At 50.9% G+C, this 21,639-nt stretch overlaps 1 protein-coding gene across 9 annotated transcripts in view; it reads left to right on the top strand.

Moving 5' to 3' along the window:
* Tnrc18 (trinucleotide repeat containing 18) overlaps positions 1 to 21,639 on the top strand; it is a 96,295-nt gene that overhangs the window by 69,959 nt on the left and 4,697 nt on the right. For 8 of the 9 annotated variants that reach the window (XM_039089371.2, XM_039089373.2, XM_039089374.2 and 5 more), the window contains 9 exons: positions 6,323 to 6,750; positions 9,467 to 9,616; positions 10,188 to 10,329; positions 12,050 to 12,167; positions 12,836 to 12,911; positions 13,013 to 13,121; positions 17,560 to 17,676; positions 18,242 to 18,409; positions 18,731 to 20,088. In XM_039089371.2, the coding sequence (XP_038945299.1) occupies positions 6,323 to 6,750; positions 9,467 to 9,616; positions 10,188 to 10,329; positions 12,050 to 12,167; positions 12,836 to 12,911; positions 13,013 to 13,121; positions 17,560 to 17,676; positions 18,242 to 18,409; positions 18,731 to 20,088 (2,666 nt within the window). The remainder of the gene's footprint in view (positions 1 to 6,322; positions 6,751 to 9,466; positions 9,617 to 10,187; positions 10,330 to 12,049; positions 12,168 to 12,835; positions 12,912 to 13,012; positions 13,122 to 17,559; positions 17,677 to 18,241; positions 18,410 to 18,730; positions 20,089 to 21,639) is intronic. The other variant, XM_039089375.2, reaches the window with a different exon arrangement.

Below are 21,639 nucleotides of genomic sequence, written 5' to 3' on the forward strand. Positions count from 1 at the left end.
CTGAGGTGGTAGAGTGCTTGCCTGGCCCCAGAGCCCTATGTTCTAATATCTACCTCCAGCATCACATAAACCAGATGCAGTGGTGCATGCCTGCAATCCCAGCACTCAGGAGGCAGGAGGATCAGGGGTTCAAGGTCCTCCTCAGCTATAACACACAGCAAGTCAGAGGCCAACCTGGGGTATGGGTCCCTTTCTCAAGTGGAGGTTGCAGGGTAGGCATGAAGCCTTCTGGCAGAGGCTGTGACAAGGGCCAGGCTTCTTTGAGCTTCCTGGAGAGTTTCCTAAAAGATCCCCAATTCTCCTACCCGTGGCTCCTTCCTTTCTCCCTAAAATTCACCACCGATTGCCCTGGTGTCTTGAGGCTTTTGCATTGACTGTTCCCATCCTGTTCTCCAAGTGTCAGGCATTACGGCATATTCTTTGGACCATTACCACCTTGATAGAGGAGTGTAATATGTGGGTTTTGCTACCTTGCTCTAAGTTCTGGGTAGACCACACTACCAGCCCCCACCCAGAGAACACTGGATCTGTGGATGAAAGACACAGACACACACATTGCTCAGTTTCAACCTGCTTTATTGGCTCAATTGCTGGGCTCTTCTAATCTCCCGTGAATAGCATCCCTTCCCCCAATATTCTCAGCACCTCTTAATCTGACCTTTGCTTAGTGTCCTAGTTACCTTCTCCTTGTTCAGCAACCCCAAACTGTCCTCTGCTTAGTTGTGTTTCTAATCTCCCACCTGCGGAAGCAGCCATGGTCTCCCTACCAGAGATCTCACATAGCCGGTCACCTTTTCTCCCTCCAAAGCATGGACAAAATCCCCCTTCCTCTTCCTGCATGTCTTAGCCTGCCTGCAGGGACTCGGAAGTCCCACCTCTTTTCTTCCGCCCAGCAATTGGCCCCTGGCATCTTTATTGATAGATCAAGAACCAACAGGGGAACAGGACCTTAGCATCCGTACCACTCCCTACAGATGAGCATTTATTTATTCTTTGACACGTGCATAAGCCGTATATCTTCATCATACGTACCACCACTCAAATGAACTATTTAAAGCATTTTTTAAAACTGGTTTACTTTGCCTGTGTGTTTCCAAGTGTGCACATGACGCCAAGGTCAAAGGTTCTGGGAACAGAACTCAGGTCACCAGGCTTGGTGGCAGACCCCCTTTTCTTTTGAGCCATCTTGCTGGCCCCTAGTTGTTTGTTCATGCTTCTTCAACCCCTCCTCCATTTTCTCACTTGTAGTTTGCTCGGATCTTGCCTCTGTGTACGAATCCTGGAAGTTCTACCAAAATACCCTGAGTCAGACTTGTCCGACTTGAGAGCTTCAGGCATTTTCACAGATAAATTTACGAAGTCATCTACTGTTTGGTGTGTCAACCTCCAAAGCAGACCCAGTGTAGGCCACCTCTCTTCCCATTCACTTTGGGGCATTTTATATCCAGATTTCTCCAGCAGCAACTTCTAGCTTCTGAAGGAAACCTTGCCACTAGGGCAACTGTTTGCAGAGCATTCTCTAGTGCAGCCCGTGGGTCACGTGCACGATTCTAAGGGTGCCTCTGAAGATAGCAGAAGGTATTTTAGTCTCCTGTTGTCATCTGTTAGGTCACAATCATCACTGGCAAACGTTAACAAAGGTTTCCCTTGGCAACTTACTTCTTACTGTCGTTTAGAGACACAAGTTCCTCAATACTTCAGTGGTATCCATTGTGAGGTTTCAGACATACAGCCTGTTACTAGATCACTAGGCTGCCCCTTATCATGGGAGCCAACATGAACTGAGAACCAGACAGGCTCCTCTGCAAGAGCAGCAAGAACTCTTAGCTGCCGATACCCCTCTACAGCTCCAGTTTATACTTCTATGTAGGTGGATCTGTTGCCCATGTGTGTGCATGTATGTGCATTAGCTGTGTGCCTGGTGCCCATGGAAGCCAGAAGGAAACATCAGATTCAACGGAGCTGGAGTTACAGATGGTGTGAGCCACCGTGTGGGTGCTGGGAATTGAGCCCACGTCCTCTGGAGATGCAGCCAGCACTCTTAACCACTAAGCCATCTGTCTAGCCACTGTTGTCCCCCTTCCCCACTTCATACTTTTAATGTCTGTAGGGTGGGTAGTAATTTTTCTTCTTTTATTGCTGACATACTCTCCCTCGATCAGCTAGAACTTACCTGTTTCATTAATGACCCTCCCCCTTTATTCTGTCTCTTTTTTTTTTTTTTTTACATCTGTTGGTTTACATGTATGTGGATCGTACTTGCCTTACTGCTTGTATGGAGGTCAGAAGACATCTTTCTGGAGTTGTTTCTCTCCACTGCCTAGGTTCCAGGGGTTGAATCCGGGTCATGAGGCCCGATGGGCGAGCTTCCTTCTGAGTCATCTTGCCAGCCCAGGTTCATCGATTGCTGTTCCTTGCTTCCTTGGATTTCTTTGGGTGTGTCAGTCATTTGCAGCCACTTCCTGGTTTTCAGGGTAGCCTCTTAGATCCCCGATTTGAGACCTTATTCTTTCCCAATAGAAACATTGTTCAAAGATACAAACCGCTCTGAAAGCTCAGCTTCAGTTGCGCCTCTCACATTTTAATGCTTGTCGGATTCTCATTATTCAGGAGCCGTTCTGAGTTTCTCTTGTGATTTCCGCTTTGATCCGACGGTGACTCAGAAAGTTATTTATTCTCCAGACATTTGAGGGCAGCTGCCTGGTCATCTTGTAGATCTCTGCTTGGATTCCACTTCTAGTTGGAAAGTACATTCAGTAATTTGAATGAAAAAGGAAATTAACGCGGAGCTCCGTGGCACTTCCTAGGATACAAGCACGTAATATGTACTGATATTAACCATTAGTCACGCCCATGCGGTTCTCTATGGTTCATAGTTACACTTTCCTTTGTGCTAGAGATAAGTGTTAGGATCTGCAACTATAATTTGCACAATTCACGATTGCTTCATTTAGTTTTGTCAGTTTTTTCTTTCCCCCCCCAGAGCTGGGGACCGAACCCAGGGCCAGTTTTTTGCTTTATGTGTTTGTAGCTCTGTTATTGAGGGCGTACAAGTTTTTGGTTATTTTGTTATTCTCTTGATTCACTGTTAAAAACTATTCCTTTCTCCTCTCTAGGATTATGTTTTTTTTCCTAAAATCCACTTTTATCTGATACTCCATAGTCATTCTGGTTTTCTTTTTCTTTTTTTTTTTTTTAAGATTTATTTATTTATTATATATAAGTACACGGTAGCTGTCCTCAGACACACCAGAAGAGGGCATCAGATCTCATTACAGATGGTTGTGAGCCACCATGTGTTTGCTGGGATTTGAACTCAGGACCTCTGGAAGAGCAGTCAGTGCTCTTCACCGCTGAGCCATCTCTCCAGCCCTCCTTCTAGTTTTCTTTTTTCAACTTAAAAAAAATGTATTATGATCGTGTGGGTGATGTGTTTAATGGACATGTATGTCACAGTGCATGGAGGAGGAAGAGATCACCATACATGTACCATGCATCCACCTGTCTCCCTTCGGCCCTTCCTCCAAGCAATTAAATAAATAGATCCCTTACTTCTAGCCAACTGTTTCTTCCTTCTTTTTGTATCTACCTATTTTTGACGATATGTAGAGTGAGGTGGGTCCTGTAGTGTGTAGCCCTGTGTGTTTGGCATCTTTCATTTTTATTTTGAAGTTCATCATAGCAACAGTTGCTAGGACACCATGTTTTTATATAGCTATGTGGTACAGCTCTGAACCAATCTACTTGCTAGTGGATGCATATTTGAGTTGCTTCCAATTTTAGGCTTTTACAAAAGCTAATGCTACTTTCAACTGTGTGTACTGGTTCTCCCCCCCTCCTTTTATGTGTGTGTGTGTGTATGTGTGTGTGTGTGTGTGTGTGTGTGTGTGTGTGTAAATGTTTTAATTCTTCTGTACTTGAATTGTTGGGCAATTTGGGAAGTTTGTTTAGCCCTTTGAGGAACTAATAAACTTTTTCCTTTTTGTTCTTAAAGATTTTTTTTTAAATTGTGTATATGTATGTGTGTGTGTATGAGAGAGAGTATGTGCACTTGAGTACTGTGCTGTGCACAGAGGTCAGAGATGTTGTCAGGAGCTGGAGTTAAGGTGACTCTCCCATGAGGATCCTGGGAACTTAACTTGGGTCCTCTACAAGAATGGTACATGCTCTTAAGCACCAAGCATCTTACCGGCTGCCCTAGTTATGTTTCTGTTGCTGCGATAAACTATCCTGATAAAAGACAAGGAGAGAACATTTATTTTAGCTCATAGCTTACAGTCTGTCAAGGTAGCAGGAACTTCAAACGACTGACCACATTTCAACCACAGTCAAGAAAGCAGGGAGGAAATGAGTGTGTGAGCTTTGGTGCTCAGCTTACTTTCTCCTGCCTAGAGAATGATGCTGCCCACAGTAGGCTGCAGCTCCTATCTCAGATAACCTCAATAAAGACTGTCCCCTACAGACGTGCCCACAGGCCAACCTGACCTACACAATCCTTCATTGAGACTCTCTCCTCAGAAGTTCGAATCACAACTGAATTGACCTGCCAGGACTTGTCTTAATCAGACCCATTCAGACCTAAGTCTCTTTAGCAAATTTATTTCCAGTACTGCAGTTCTCTGGGTGGTTGAACTCAAGGCTTACTCACAGGTATGGCTAGACAGTTTGGAATAGCCTTTCTTTTGCTCTTTTTTTTTTTTTTTTTGTTTCTCTTTTCTGGTTTCTGAGATCAGGGTTCATTTCTTTTGCACATGTGCCCCAAACCTTGCCCCAAATTCCTGTGTAGGGGGTGCAAGACTGACACCTGCTCCTTGTAGCTGCATGGTTCTCTTCCAAGAGCTCTCTCTTCTTCCAGGTCTCAATCAGCTTCCTGTACCTGCTCCGTGCAGATGGTATAGTGTTTCCACAAGGGACCACACACCGAGGAGGACCTTGCACTTCTGATCCTCTTGCCTCTGCCTCCTGAGTGCTGAGATCACACACATGTACCACCAATTCAGTGCTGGTGATGGAACCCAGGGCTTCATGTATGGCTGGGCAAGCAACTCTTTATTGTGCCAACCCCCAGAGCCCCAAAAGCTCAACTCTCAAGCCTGACTGTATGGCCTGAACCTTCCTCATGTACAAGAGTGCCCCCCCCCACTTCCAGCCCTCAACCCCACACATTTCCTCAGGGGGAAGCTAATTAACAAGTTCATTAATAAGATCGTTAAGCTTTGAAGGGACTCTTTCACCAGGTTTCCCATCCCCCGACCCACCCCCACCCCCCACCCTGCCTCAATAGTTGCCTCTGAGAGGGCCTCCCATGGGGGCCCCTGTGAACAGGCTGCCTCTTGCCAGAGAGTCTGTAGGGCTGGGATTGGGCCCCCAGGTCCTCTTTCAGGGGTTGCTGGCCGTCTAGGGGACTGCAAGCCCAACAGGCTATCTGGTCTGTGGGCCAATAGATTAATAGACCGACCTTTCTGTCTTTGTTTCTGAGGAACATGGCACTGACTGAGTCTACTGAAGGCTGTGCCCTGGCTGCTGTCTCTGTGCTTAATGTGAGCTTTGGAGGCAGGAGAGACCTCAAGAGAACTCAGCTGTTTTTAAGCCAGGGCAGACTAGATGGGCAGACCGTGTGGGTAGAGAGGCTAGAAGTGTGGGGAAGGATTCCTGTGATGGTGGCAGGGGGACTGTGAGGGAACACCCTGGGGGATCAGGTCGGTTGTAGCATACCTGTGTTTTCCTGTCGAGGTGATTGTACCCTAGGCTGAGGGAACAGTGAGCCACAACTTGAAGATGAGGAAAGGTAGAAGGAGGAGGAGAGATAGTGGCCTTGAAGTCTAGTAGTGTGTCTCAGAGATCCAGGACATAGAAAGAGGGTCCCTGTTATGGGGATGAAAAGAGGAAGGAAATTCTGAGGAGCCTCTTAGCAGGGAGTGGGCCTGGGTGGTTAAGGACCCCAAGAGCAGGAAGGGAGTCTGTCAGGAAGTAGGAAGACAGGCCTCAGGCTTGGGGCTTTCTTGGGGCTTTCCCCACCGCCTCCCTGTGCAGCCCTTGTCCCAACCTGCCTAGATTCTGGGGTTTCCTGAGTGGCAGTGTAGGCCTGAGGCCTACATCTTTTAGTAGTGTTCTTGACAGCCATGGGGTAGGGGATAGGGGACTTGGGTGAATCCTTGTCCTTCTCTGAGCCTCAGTTTACCTCCTCCTGGTAAACAGGAGAGAGTACGTCCCTGGGTGGAATGGGTCTGTGGATTTCTGGCCTTGCAGGGCCAGGTGGATAAGAAAAGAAGACTGTGGAGTCCCTACCCACCAGCCCCTCCCTCCTCCTCCTCACATCCAGGCACGGAGTTCGAGTACACGGACTCGGAGAGCGAAGTGAAGGTTCCCAAGCAGTCACCTGCTGGGCTGCTGCGACCCAAGAAAGGGGCTGGGGAGCCAGGCCAGTCTCTGGCTGCACCCGTCCCTGGCACCCGGGCCTCTGGTCCCACCAGCCCAGACAAGGCCAAGCTGGCCTCAGAGAAGGGACGCAAAGCCCGGAAGATACGCGGCTCCAAGGAACCTGGCTTTGAGGCGGGGCCAGAGGCCAGTGATGATGACCTGTGGACTCGACGCAGGAGCGAGCGCATCTTCTTACACGATGCTTCTGCTGCAGTCCAAGCACCCAGCAACGCTGCGCCGGCAACCAAGCCTAGCCGCTGTGGCAGGGGAGGTGCCCCAAGCCCACGAAAGGACACCGGCCGAGCCAAGGACAGGAAGGACCCCAGGAAGGTAAGAGCTCAGCGTAGGTCCCCCGGTCTCCAACCTTGGGGTGTAGCTTTGATGTTAGCAGCGTGCCCATAGAAGGTTCCACCATGTTTGGTGTCCGTGAGGAACCTTGCTTCCTCTTCCTGTTCCTGTCAGAGAATCTTAATCTTTTACTCATCCCATAAGAATAATGGTTTAGGGGTTGGGGATTTAGCTCAGTGGTAGAGCGCTTGCCTAGCAAGCGCAAGACCATGGGTTCGGTCCCCAGCTCCGAAAAAAAAAAAAAAAAAAAGAATAATGGTTTAAAATGTGAATAAATCCCCAGAACCCCGTGTTACGTAACTATGACTAAATATCCAACACGACTTGTAAAGAGAAAAGGTTTCTGGGGTTTGGTGACTCTTCTCTCTAGCCCCAGCACATATTTGATTTGATTTGTGCTGTGCTCTGTGTGTGTGTGTGTGTGTGTGTGTGTGTGTGTGTGTGTGTGTGTGTGTAGCTGAGGCTGTGTGTGTCTTGGCACATGTGTAGAGGTCAGAGGACAACTGTGTGTGCTTAGTTCTCTCCTTTCACCCTTATGTGGGTTCTGGCAATCAAACCACCAGGCTTCTATGAAAAGCCTTACTATTTACATACTGAGCCCACTCACCAGCTCTAGTATGGGTTTTTAGACGGGGGTCTCCTGTAGCTCAGGCTGGCCTTGAACTTCTGATTCTTCTATCACAGCCACGTGTGTGTTGTAGTCTTCAGGTCTGAAGCGGTTTCAGTGTACTGGTTACCTAGCCAGCAGAGGCATGGGTTAATAGCACACGTGGGTGCCACCCCCTGTGACAGTTCGCTGGACACCTAGGTTATTTCCAGTTCTGCGTTTGGATGTCCCTGCCTGTGAGACATTGGTCAGTTCTCACCCCACCTGCAGGGTGGAGCGCCCTGGTCTCTATATTGAGATGCCTGAGAAGAGGCTGCTTCACTGCAGACTTCTGGGGAGGCTCACACACAGCTACAAGTGGCTGAGCAACAGCTAAGCCATTTTAAATGCCCTTCCGGGAGTATGGCTGCTAGAACTCGTTGGTAAGGTCTTATTGTTGTTCTTCTTGGGTTTTGATAGCATTTGAATGAGTAACACAACAAAGCTGGTCCCTCTGTGCTGTAGGGTAGCCCTCAGCAAAACAGAGCCTTGTGCCTGCCAGTGATGCACAGAGGAGACACTCTTTGTAAGACCTCAGTGAATCTGTGTTAAACAAAACAAAATATAGAGTGCTTGTCTATAGCCCTCAGGCTAAGAATCCCCCAGTGAGGGGCTGGGGGCGTGGCTCAGTGGTAGAGCCCCTGCCTAGAATCCCCCAGTGAGGGGCTGGGGCATGGCTCAGTGGTAGAGCCCCTGCCTAGAATCTCCCAGTGAGGGGCTGGGGGCGTGGCTCAGTGGTAGAGCCCCTGCCTAGAATCTCCCAGTGAGGGGCTGGGGGCGTGGCTCAGTGGTAGAGCCCTGCCTAGAATCCCCCAGTGACGGGCTGGGGTGTGGCTTAGCAGTAAAGCCCCTGCCTAACATGCCCAAAGCTCTTGAGTTTATGAATAAACATTGCTAATATCACAAACCCAAGGCCACCCGTAAATGTTTCTGCATAGTCACCTGGTTATATGTATTTCCGGAAAGCTCTGTAAAGATATGCTGGCTGCCACTAGGAGAGTTGTTGCAGAAACTCACATTTCAGCACTTTTTTAATTTGTTGGTACAATAAATTATATGATAATGACAGAAGTCAGTCGTGACGGCTGGCAAGATGGCTCAGTGTGAAAAGGCGTAGCTCCCAAGCCGTATGACTGATGTCCTGAGTTCAGTCCCTGGAACCTACATTGTGAAAGGAGAGAACTGATGATTCCGGCCAGGTATTCTCTAGTCTTCACATGCAAAAGCATGCCCCCCTATAATAAATAAATACAAAAACCTAATAAAATAATAATTTGTGATAAAACCTAGAACACTTGTATATAGAGAGAGGAGTCTCAGCCCTGTCTCAGGCATGGCATGGTGAGGGTCCCAGGGGTGTGGGAGGGGCCTTGCTGTCAGGGACCTTGCAAGGCAGGGACGCAATCCGTGGGAGGTGGAGAATGAAGCTCAGGGCAGCCCCATTTTAGCAGATCCTGGGTTGAAACTCTTGAGTCTGACCTCACGGGTTATTTCTCTTCCACGTTTAATCACAGTACAACTTTGGAAAGTGATGGCCACGTGACCGTTATCACAGCAAAGCTTCAGGCCCAGATACATCTAAGCCCCCTTGCAAAGGAGCAAAGCGCCTGTGACCTTTAAGTCACAGTTCTGTGTCTGATAAACAGTCAGGGCTGGGGCCTAGGGAGGAAGGACTCGGAACGGCAAATGGATGGTTGAATTGATGGAGGGTGGGAAGTACGTGGAACTCTCTCCTAAGGACGGGCTCCATTCACTGAGACACAGCTCAGGATAAGGGGCTGAAAATGCCCAGGATATTGGGGGATCCAGGAAGGCCGGCTCTACCGCATAGCAAAGGATCACAGGTTGTTAAACAGCAAGCACCCCAGCCTTCCGGTGAAAGGGCGTCAGTCATTTTCTTCCCTTGAAGAAAAGGCCTTCAGTTTAACGAGTCTGGATTTTCTAATCCCTTCAATGAGCTGTGTTTCCTACACCCCACCTACCTCCTTGCCCGGAGTGGCCTATGTCCTCCATGCCCTATGACAACGCCCTACCTTTTGCTTTCTCCTCTAGAAGAAGAGAGGGAAAGAGGCTGGGTCAGCAGCCACACTGCCATCTCCCCGTGTGTCCACCCTGCCTGACTCCAGGGCACCCCACCCAGGGGCCCTGGCGACTGCCAAACGTAGCAAGGCCAAGGCCAGAGGGAAAGAAGCAAAGAAGGAGGTGAGTGTGCCAGAGGGACTTAAATCCAGGCTGCACTGGGGCCCAGTTGCAGGTGTGATGCAATGAGTGCCCCTCGTCCACTGTCATCATTGTCCCACCCCAGCACGCACTGGATGTGGCTGTGACAAGCTCCATTCTCAGTCGAGACTCCAACCTTATTGGCAACCCAGGGGCCACTGGAACCTAAAGACCTGCTCCTCAGCAGGCCTTCCCCTGTGGGTTCTAAGGCTTCTGTGTATTGACAGAGGGCCATGCTGTACCTGGGTAAGCCGTCAGCGACTCGCCTAGCCCTGTTTCCCCTCAGCTTCATTCTCTGTGGCTAGAAGCCGGTTTCTCCAAGATGGAGGCCAAGGTGTCTGCTATGCTAACACAGGGAGAGTACTGAGCACTGAGTACCAGATACCGTGCTAGGTAGACAAGGCCTGGGCTGCAGTGCGCAAGGCCGGTGCCTCTGAACATTGATCATGGCCCCGGATTTCTCAGGAATGTTCCCAGCATGACAGGATGGCCTGTGCCTCGTGCAAAGCCATCAGTTTGTGTGTGTGTGTGTGTGTGTGTGTGTTCTCCCCAGAACCGTGGAAAAGGGGGTGCCGTGAGTAAGCTGATGGAGTGTATGGCGGCGGAGGAAGACTTCGAACCCAACCAGGACTCGAGCTTCTCTGAGGATGAGCACCTGCCTCGTGGTGGGGCCACAGAGAGACCTTTGACTCCAGGTGAATGTCCTGAGAGGTGTCAGGGGTTCCCAGAAGTATTTAGATATCAGCCGAGGGTGAGGTCCTGAGGTGGGGACAGCTCAGCTCCAGCCTAGCCAGTCTGTAGTGAAGGGGGATGAAGAGGGGTGGGTCAGGCCAGCGAGATGCAGATTTTGGGGCCAGTCTTCAAAGCAAGGGGGTCAGTGCATCGTAACGTAAGCCCGGCGGTCTGTGCCGAGGCAGGGAGACACCCAGGAAGCTGCTGGCAGGAAGCCCTAGCTACAGCTGGGACAACATGGGGCAGGGACAACTTAGCACATGCGGGGTTAGTTGGGAGAACAGATGGGTGGGGTGACGGGTCACGTGAGCAGAAAGAGGTAAGGACTGATGTTAGGGAATGACGTCCTGTGGAGGTTGGAGGAGGGATGGTCGGTATGAACTGTGAGGAGCGGGTTGGAAGAAGAGCTAGGCAAGCCCTGCTTGGGGAGGGGGGAGAGGTGGTCCTAGTCATTCTTGTAGTGGTGCCGCCCACGGCATCCTCACGTGTGTGTCTGGAGAGCAGTGCTGACCCCAGCAGGCGTGCTCTCGTGGGGCGGGGTATGAGGGTCCAAGCCACAGCACTCTGCCCCAAGTGTCAGTACAAGGATAAGAGTGGTCCCTAGGGCCTCTGGGCTTGACTGAGACCCAGGAGGTCTCTGAGTGTGCAGAGCAAACGTTCTGTTCTCTGCTGGTCAAAGCATCTGTAAAGTGTACAGTACTCCCTCTGCCTGTGAATATGGCTGAGTGCATGGTAGAGTGGAGAAGGGGCCTTTTCTTCCACTACCAGACTCCAGAGCTGCTTGATTCATGAACCTGTTATTTACTTATTGTCAGTCTGTCTATCTATCTATTTTGATCTTCACACAGGCTGAGCCACATCTCCAGACATTCGAAACAAGTATTTTTGGGCCCTTTATTCTTGGATTCTAGGCAGATGTTCTCTACTGTAGAGACACCCCCAGCCCCTCACTGGGGGATTCTAGGCAGGGGCTCTACCACTGAGCCACGCCCTCATCCTTCTTTCTAACTTTTCAATATTGAATTTCAATATTGAATTTCACTAAGTTGCCTTGAGCTCCCTATGTAGATCAGGCTGGCCATGAGCCTCGGTCTTGCTGTCTTGTGTCATAGGGATGACAGGCCGCCATCACCAGCCCCAGCTGAGGTCTTTTTCATGTTTGTGACTGACAGGGACCAAACCTAAACTCTTATGAAGAAGAAAAAAGAGAGATGGGTATGGGTATTCTCTGTGGGGCTGGGGAAAGAATACCCATCTAGGGACATGGCAAAGTGGTTGGGCAGTGTTGAAGCAGGTACCTTCAACATCCATTAGGCGTCTTCACGGCCCAGGATCTTGAGAATATTCATCTATGGGATGGAAAAGTTTGTTACTCCTGGCCTTTCACTCACCTGAGACCTTCCTACTTGTCTATAAAGACTGGGAAGAGGGGGCTGCCCATCCCCCATCCCGTGTGCAGTTGGGACCCAGTTGGAGACAATATGGAGACAGACAGACAGACAGACAGACAGACAGACAGACACACACACACACACACACACACACACACACTCCTCTATCCGGACACCCCACAGCCTTCATTTTCCTAGAGGGTCCTTGCGGAGTCACCAGGAAGGCCTGGGGTGGTCTCCCCTAGACATCCTCTGACTCTGCGGGGGCTTCCCTGCCTACCTCTCTCTGCAGCCCCCCGCTCCTGCATCATTGACAAGGAGGAGCTGAAGGATGGCCTGCGGGTTCTCATTCCTATGGACGACAAGCTGCTGTACGCGGGCCACGTGCAGACCGTGCACTCACCTGACATGTGAGTGCTTGCCCTGGGGCTTGCTGGCTTAGCTCCCACACCCACGCCTGCTTCTGTTCCTGCCCCCCACCCCCACCCCCCTGGGCAGGTTGCTCCTCACCCTCTCTGAGGTGGTGAGCAGCAATGTCAGGGGTTCTGGGGAGCCTCTGGGGCCAGTAGTTGCGAGTTGCCCCTGGGCAGGAAGTGGTGAGATGTATGGCCCTCCTTTGGAATGAGGGGCGGGTCCTATCTGGGCACGCACTCTTAACCCCTGAATTATATAAATGAGGAAGTTGGACACAGGAAGAGTGAGAACACAGTCCATATTAACATATAACATATACTTACATGTTATATATTACATATTTACTATGTACTGTATATATATATATATATATATATATATAACCTGGGTCTGTTGATTCTAGGTCTATGAAGTAGAACATGTCATGGCTGCACAATTGTGTGGCTGATCATGTATGACATAACACGTTATACTATCTAGATTACTGTATACACGTATGTAAAACACCCAGTGCAAATCCATGTTGATATAGCTAAGTCTGAACCAAAAGCTAAGTCCCGTGTACCAGGCCACAGAGCTGGCAGTGCTGCGCTGGGGAGGTTCCCTTTCTGGACCGGGACTCTCAGGCCACTGCCCTATTGTATACTTGTCACTGTCTCTGCAGATACCGTGTGGTGGTGGAAGGTGAGCGTGGGAACCGTCCCCACATCTACTGCCTGGAGCAACTACTTCAGGAGGCGGTGAGTGGGGGAGGGGAGGGGCTCCAAGGCAATGGCTGGAGCTCTGCTCTTGATCGCCTCCTTCCCAGTCACCTTCTGACCCTCCATCTGTCCTCTGCTAGATTATAGACGTGAGGCCGGCCTCTACACGCTTCTTGCCCCAGGGGACCAGGATCGCCGCCTACTGGAGCCAACAATATCGCTGCCTTTATCCAGGCACGGTGGTCCGAGGTGAGACACCTCTCCTCCCGAGCTCGCTCAGCTCCTAGTAAGTCTTCATCAGTTCATCCTGTCAACGAAGCCAGCTCCCAGCTGGCTTAGACCAGCCGACACTGTTGCTGGTTTGCATAAATAAATTCCAGGGAGGACTTCATAGTATGGCTCGACCTGAACTATTCCGATGAAGTCAGCAGGACTCCGGGGCTTGGTCTCTGGCTGGCTGGCTACATACCAGCTTCCTGAGAAGGCTTCACGCCTATCACCAGAAAATGGCTTATTCTCCTGCTTTCTCTCTCCCGTCAGGGGGTGACTGACTTGGCTCATGAGGTTTCCTTGAGGCTACTACAGTTGAGTCCACTGGGCTGGGCCCATTAAAGTCCTGCTAAGGAATGAGGCTGGCTTCCCCTCTCCATGGATACTGTATCATGGTGGACCTGTTTTGGCTTGCAGTCTCAGCAGGCGTATTGCCGTTCAGGTCCTTGTGTCTGCTGATTCTGGGTCTATGAAGTGGATCGTTGTGTGGCCGCATGGCTGTACAGTCGTGGGCTGATTGTGATATTTTGATAATCTGAAGTACAATATAAAGATCATGTTCACCTTATGATAAGCAGGAAGCAGGGAGTGTGGGGAGGCCACACACCAGATACAGCCTTCCAAAAGGATGCTCCCCAGTGACAAGCTACTGCCATTAGGTGTATCTGCACGTCTGAAGGTGTCCACCCCCATGGTAGCCCCAACAGCTGGGCCTGGAGTAGTCCACACATGGGAAGGCTGGGATGCTGTTAACCACACTGAAAAGACAAGCAGACAGAAGCTAGGAATGCTTGCTGCCAAGTCATGGCAGTCAGAGAGTACAGGTGCCAGCCTCCCTGTGCAACAAGCTTCTTCTGCATCTTCTATGCTCACCTGAAACTCTGCTGTGCAGGGTGTGGAAACAGAGGAGGTTTGGCGAGGTCTCGCTGCCTTTTAGCCTAACAGAAAATGTGAGCCTCTGGTTTCAGGGAGTGAGCCTGACTAGGTTGAGAGGGAGAGTGGAGGATACCTGATGCCCTCTGCCCAGCCTCTGCACACACGCGCATGCTCAAGCATTCACAGACATGCGCTGTCTTACCGTTGTGAACAGACACCGTGACCAAGGCAAGTCTTATCAGGACAACATTTAATTGGGGCTGGCTTACAGGTTCAGAGGTTCAGTCCATTGTCACCGAGGCAGGAACATGGCAGCATCCAGGCAGGCATGGGGCAGGAGGAGCCGAGAGTTCTACATCTTCATCTGAAGGCTGCTAGTGGAAGACTGACTTCCAGGCAGCTAGGATGAGGGTCTTAAAGCCCACACTCACAGTGGCCACACCCACTTCAACAGGGCCACACCCTCTAATAGGGCCGCTCTCTAGGCCCAGCTCTACATCACTACAATATGTCTACAAATAAACAAATGCATATTTTAAAGCCAAAAGAAAAAATAGTTATGGGGCTGTAGAGATGGCCACCAAAGTGGGTTCTCAGCATCCACTTGGCAAGTCCCAAATGTCCAAAACACCAATTTGGAGGAGCCAATGCCATCTTCTGGCCTCCACGGGCTTCTGCATACACATGGAACAAGAACTCATGCAGGGGCACACACATATACATAAACGAGTATAGATTAGTAGGGATGTCGGAACAGACAGATGAAGCAGACACTTTAGCAGTTCAAGCCTCAGTCATTCCAAAAATCACCCTGCCTGGGGATGTGGGTGTTGGTTGGACTAAAAGGCCCAACAGGACACTCCTCTTGGCAATCTCACATTTTACACACCAGGAGACTATACCACTAAGCGACAGGTGTGCAGTATGGTCTAAGCCACGATTGAGCTAAGAAGATACTTCTTTTCCCATCTGTAAATCAATGATCAATCCCCAGAAATCATGTTGCTACAGTAAAAGTTTGTGTAGGAGTCTGGCATTCTGAGACTTTGTCTTTCAGTCCCATGAAGGGCTGGGTGCTCCCCTAAGCTGCCTTAGGGGGCCTCTTGGAGTTTTAGAGGGGGGGGGTGTCTTTCTGTGAAGCATTCTGTCTCCCTCATGGTTCATCTCGTCATCTTAACAGATCTTTCAGTAGCTTGTTTGCTTAGAGATGTGGGATCCTGTGGCCCAGGCTAGATTCAAACCTTCTACAAAGACTTTGAACTTCTGACCCCTCCTACCTCCAGCTCCCAAGTGCTGGGTGCATATGCCATCTCACCAAACTGATACAGTACCTGGAATGGAACCAGGGATTTGTGCATTCATGGCAGGCACAATGCCAGCTGAGCCATGCCCCAGCCTCTCATGGTTTTCTGAGAAAGACTCCACAGATGATAAGTTTATCAAGTTCTTTGTGTTACCATCTGTTTAGTCTACCTTTATGTAGAGATAGTTGAGCTGGGTATAAGATCCACATTGGAAATTTTGTTTTTTTTTTTTTTTGTTTCTTGAGACAGAATCTCTCTGTGTTGCTCTCACTATCCTGGAACTAGGCTCTGTAGACCAGGCTGACTTCAAATTCACAGAGATCTACTTACCTCTGCCTCCCAAGTCCTGAGATTAAAGATGTGTGCCTCTGTGCCGAGCTACATTTGCTTTCTGTATTGAACTTCCGGTATTACTTGATAAGTTCACTACATTGGAATTCCTAAATCTGGGGGCTGAGGAGATGGCTCACTGGGTAATGCAATTTCTGTGCAAGTGTGAAGACTGGAATTCAGGTACCCAGCACCCATGTAAATGCCAGGAGAACGTGTCTCCATATCATCCCAACATGTGGGAGACAGACCTGGGATCCCTGAGCAAGACGCTTAGCTCGATTAGCTGAATCAGTGAGATCTGGGTTCCATCGAGAGATCTTGCCTCAATATGTGGAGTGGAGAGAGATCAAGGATGCACACACGTATGAACTCACACCTACCCGTGTGCACACGCATCACACGCAGTAAAATTCGTTAATTTTTGTGGGAGGCTCCTTTTGTTTTTCTCTCTTTTGAGTCATTCTCATTTTCTTTCAGTCTCTACAGTTCTGTATGTGTATGAGCATGAAGTACAGGTGTGTGTATGTTTTGGGGACTGTGTTATGCCTCCCCCTCTCTGATCCCGGGGTTGCCCCTCACAACTTCAGGCTTTTCAGCAAACACATTTCCCTGCCAAGCCTGCCCCCCCCCACCCCCGGAGCTGAGGACCGAACCCAGGGCTTTGCACTTGTTAGGCAAGCGCTCTACCACTGAGCTAAATCCCCAACCCCTCCTGTCAAGCCTTCTTGCCAGGCCTGTCTTCGACCTTTTGACCCTCCGGCCTCAGGTTCTGAGTGCTGGGATTATAAACTTATACCAATACTGTCAGCTTGACTTCTTCCACTTCCTTGAGGGTTAATTTTCAAGGAAATCTTTGCTCTGTCAGCGCATCTGATTTCGAAGGGTCTCGCACAGGGTGTTTTGTTCCTTTGTTTGGATTCCGTTGACTTCTTTCGCCTTCTGTGTCCCCTCCTGGTCTCGGTTGCTTTCCCTCTTCCTCTAATTAGAGATTGCCCAGGCATCTTTGTTGATCCTTGGTGAAGACAGAGATTGAAGCACCATTCTGGAGCTCTGTGTGCTGTGGGTGGGCAGAAGCTTCTGCTTAGGGATTCCCCAGTGCTGGCACAGATAGGCCAAGGCCACAAGGCCCATGTCTGAAGATTCGGCCTTAGCATATGCGTGTTGGGAAGGGCTGGCGTGTCCCATGTTTAGTGTTTGAATGTATCCAGTACCTTTCAGTTTAGAGAGAGCCGCTCAAATCTCTCCACTCAACCTGTTTGTACAGAGTCCTTCAGTAGGTTCGATGTCTCCCATATCGTTGGCCTTGACCTTACTCTTATTGACCTTGTCTCCTTCCAGAACAGTAAAGCCACAGTCATCCAGACTTGGTCAGGCACTCAGGAGGCCAAGGCAGGAAGATCACAAGGTCAAGGGGTCCCTGGGCTATAGAGTTAGTTCAGGGCCAGCCTGGACAACTTAATTGAGGCTCTGTCTCAACAAATAAAAGTAAGATCAGTGCTGAGGATGTGGCTGGTTGGTAGAATGTTCGTCTGATGTGCTTGAGGTTCAGCTCAGAACCACCATCAACTGTGACTCTGCTCCTAAGGAATGTTCTAGAATGTAGACCTGTGTCTCATTTCCTGTCTTTGGCATTCAGAGCTGTTGTACTTGGTAAGGCTTCTCAAAGTGGCTTTGGGTCTTGGTGTATGAGAAAACCCAGAGATGTATATGGTCATTCATCTGTAGCCCTTGGAGCGTAAGAAACAGAGCTGGAAACGAGGAAGCTGGTTCTCCGTCCTTGACCGGTGTGGCTCTTAACTCCCACACTTTCACACCTGCGTATACACCCCAGGGTCCTCGAAGGCTATGCCTTCGTGGCCTGGGCTATAGTCCCAGGAGCCTCTCTGACCTGCCCTTCCCCTCAGGGCTGCTGGACCTGGAAGACGACGGGGACCTGATCACCGTGGAGTTTGATGACGGAGACACAGGCAGGATCCCCCTCTCACACATCCGCCTCTTGCCTCCTGACTATAAAATTCAATGTGAGTGAGGAACCTAGGCCATGGGGAACAGGAGGGCGGGTCCCTGAAAATCCCCCTGGGAACCACACACCTAGGCCCTTGCCTGGTTACCCAGCAGTACATGCTGACTGCTCAGCGTTGTCTGGGTTCTCTCCACCTACCTCTGGGCTCAGTTTGTCATTTGGTTCTCTCTTCTTTGTTTCTTCTCTTCTTTGTACAAGCTAGATAAGAGCTTTACCACTGAGTCACGCCCCCAGCCCCTCACTGGGGGATTCTAGGCAGGGGCTCTACCACTGAGTCACACCCCAGCCCCTCACTGGGGGATTCTAGGCAGGGGCTCTACCACTGAGCCACGCCCCCAGCCCCTCACTGGGGGATTCTAGGCAGGGGCTCTACCACTGAGCCACACCCCAGCCCCTCACTGGAGGATTCTAGGCAGGGGCTCTACCACTGAGGCACACCCCAGCACTGGAGGATTCTAGTCTTATTTCTGAGCTCCCTAACATGGGTTAGCTGCAGGTTATTCCAACTGTAAACAGAAAGCCTGGATCAGTAACACCTGAGACACTGTCCCTTTGTCCTGAAGGTGCTGAGCCATCCCCAGCACTCCTAGTACCCAGTGCAAAACGCCGTAGCAGGAAGACTAGCAAAGATACAGGGGAAGGCAAAGAAGGGGCTGCCACAGGGCCTCAGGAGGCTACAGGGGGCAAGGCTCGAGGACGAGGACGGAAGCCTAGCACCAAAGCCAAGGCTGGTAAGTTTTCCCTGGCCAGGAGGTGCGGGATGAAACCGCTGTGGGAATTGGATGCTGAGGCTTGGGGCTCCCTGTAAATGACTTATCTCCATCTTAGGAGAATTCTGTGCCACTGGGCAGTTTCCTATGGTTTACTTCATGATCAAAGGAGTTGGAGAACATTTCGAGGACCTCCCTAGGGGCTACACAGGGAGGGACTTTGCCCCTAGGTTTCTACTGAGGGTTCCACAAGACCCTTTCTGACTAGCGCATCTAGTAGGAAGTCCTGTTTTTCTCCCAGCATTCTCCACCCTTGACCTCCAGTTGTGATCTTTCTATCAGACAGAGCTGTTGTCCTGGAGGAAGGGGCTGCCACCAATGAGCTCCCCAGTGCTCCCTTGGCCCTGGAACCTGTCAGCACTCCAAATTCTAAGAAGAGCACCCCAGAACCAGTGGACAAGCGGGCCAGAGCCCCCAAAGCACGCTCAGTCTCTGTACAGCCCAGCCCCGGACCACCCACTTTCTCTAGCTGCCCAGCTCCTGAACCCTTTGGGGAGCTTCCAACCCCCGCTACAGCCCCACTCGTCACCATGCCTGTCACCATGCCTGCCACTCGCCCCAAACCCAAGAAGGCTCGGGCCACCGAGGGCTCAGGTGCCAAAGGTCCCCGAAGGCCAGGGGAAGATGACGAACTGCTTGTCAAACTGGATCACGAGGGGGTCATGTCGCCCAAAAGCAAGAAGGCCAAAGAGGCCCTCCTCCTGCGGGAAGATCCAGGTCCTGGGGCTTGGCCAGAGTCCACAGGGTTGCTCAGCCTGGGCAGCTACTCTCCAACCGTTGGCAGCAGTGAACCCAAAGCTACCTGGCCCAAGGGTCTAGATGGAGACCTCACTCAGGAGCCCGGGCCGGGGCTTCCTTTAGAAGATCCTGGCAACTCCAAAAGCCCAGACAAGGCCCAGGCTGAACAAGATGGGGCAGAGGAGTCCGAGACTACTTCCAGCAGTAGCAGCAGCAGCAGCAGTAGCAGCAGCAGCAGCAGCAGCAGTAGCAGCAGCAGCAGCAGCAGCAGTGGGTCAGAGACAGAAGGCGAGGAGGATGCTGAGAAGAACAGGGAGGACGGCCGGGGTGCAGGGGGCCGGACCTGCAGTGCCGCCAGCTCCAGGGCCTCTTCTCCTGCCTCCTCGTCCTCATCCTCTTCCTCGTCCTCATCCTCTTCCTCGTCCTCCTCATCTTCTTCCTCCTCCTCATCTTCCTCCTCCTCCTCCTCATCTTCCTCTTCCTCCTCTTCCTCCTCCTCCTCCTCTTCCTCTTCCACCACAGACGAGGACTCTTCCTGCAGCTCAGATGATGAGGCAGCCCCTGCACCTGCAGCTGGTCCCTCCACACAGCCAGCGCTCCCCACGAAGGTATCCAAGCCACCCAGCAAGGCACGCGCCTCAGCTCACTCCCCAGGCAAGAAGGCACCCCCTACCACCCAGCCACCGCCCCAGCCCCCACCCCAGCCCCAGCAGACTCTTCAGCCCAAGACCCAGACTGGGGCTGGGGCCAAGAGCCGGCCCAAGAAGAGAGAAGGCGTACACCTCCCTACCACCAAGGAGCTGGCCAAGCGTCAGCGTCTGCCATCTGTGGAGAACAGGCCTAAGATCGCTGCCTTCCTACCCGCCCGGCAGCTTTGGAAGTGGTTTGGCAAGCCCACCCAGGTAAAGTTCCTAGAAGGCAATCAGGGGGTTAAGGGGGTCCTGAGTTCCCAAAGAGCACCTGGGTTCTAAAATTCATTTTAGCCCAGAATCCACATCTTGTAACAGAGCAGGCCTGCCCTCATATTTCACAACCTTCATTTCGAAGCTCAAAACTGGACACCACAGGGATCCGCACAGGCCCTCCTTTGATACTTAAGCCAGAAAGAGAGGCCTTTCCAAGCCCCTCGCAGCCAGACTGCTGTCATTTATCACCCTGCCTTGGAACCCCAAGTTCCAAACCCTGAGTGAATGAACAGAGTGAACCCCTTTTCCCCAGCTTGGACCGTGTGTAGGCTCCGGGCAAGCAGCTCATGTGTGGTGGGCCAGGGGTCATAGGTTCTGCCCTGACAGTTGGCAATACACACATACGTGTGTACACATGTGCACACACCTCATGCATACTGGCACCAAGTGTACACACGGATGTACATTCAGGCACACATGTGCGTGCACGGGGGCTACTATGAACTGAAGAGTGCTCCTGTCCCAGCGCCCCACCAACCACACACTGACATGCGCTGAATTCTCCACCTACTATAGTGGCTCCATATCGAATGTCATCGAAACTTGTGGAAAGTGGTTTCCACCTAGAGGAAGTAGGTCCCTGGCAGGGTGGGTCCTGAGGATCTATCATTGCAGATCATTTCCTGTCTTCCCGGTCAGCTGCGAATTAGCTGCCACATTCTCTCATTACCCAAGCACATAGTGTCAAATGACCCTGAATGAGATCTCTGGAAAGCCTGAGCCAAAATAAATCTTCCCTCCTTTTTAAAGTTTCCCTGCTGGGAGAGGTGTGGTGCACTCCTTTCATCTCAACACAGGCACAGGCAGGTAGACCTGAGTTCGAGGCCAGCCAGGGCTACACAGAGAAACCCTGTCTCAAAATAACAAAGCACATTCTTATTTTTCTCTTTATTTTGTTCATTTAATCTATCAGGCATTTGTCTAGTAATGAGCAAAGTAGTTATAAATGGATCATTAGAGACATGAACACATAACATAGGAATACACAGGATTAAAGTCACATGTGTCCACTTAGACATACGTGTAATATATATGGGGTGAGGTACCCTTCTCAGTGGAGGGTATTGTCAGTAGCTATTCTGGAAGCTTCCATGTGGATGGATACAGCCGTCCTGGTCAGCAGTCCCCCCCATCCCTGGGGGTAGAAAGATTCAGAGCTCCACTGTCTTGCTCACTTTTCCCTCACAGTAACAAAATGCCCTCTGTATAGCTGAGGATGAACTTGAGTTTCTGATCCTCCTGCACACTGGGATTGTAGCATGAACTACCATGTCCTTTTCATGACATCTGAGAATGGAAGCCAGGGCTCCCTGCATGCCCAGCACCAGTCCCAGACACCACTCATCCATCGCCTGAGTCCCTGGTGAGGGGCCGGGTGTCAGTCAAGGAAGCCTGTGTGGGAACAAATTGCTCATAGAACGTCCAAGCAGCAAAGAAAACGAGAGGGAGCATCCCAGGCCTTGGTTTCCCTTGAGGGTGGGCGTTCCT

Source organism: Rattus norvegicus, chromosome 12, assembly GCF_036323735.1.
Source record: "Rattus norvegicus strain BN/NHsdMcwi chromosome 12, GRCr8, whole genome shotgun sequence".
Taxonomy (NCBI): Eukaryota; Metazoa; Chordata; class Mammalia; order Rodentia; family Muridae; genus Rattus; species Rattus norvegicus.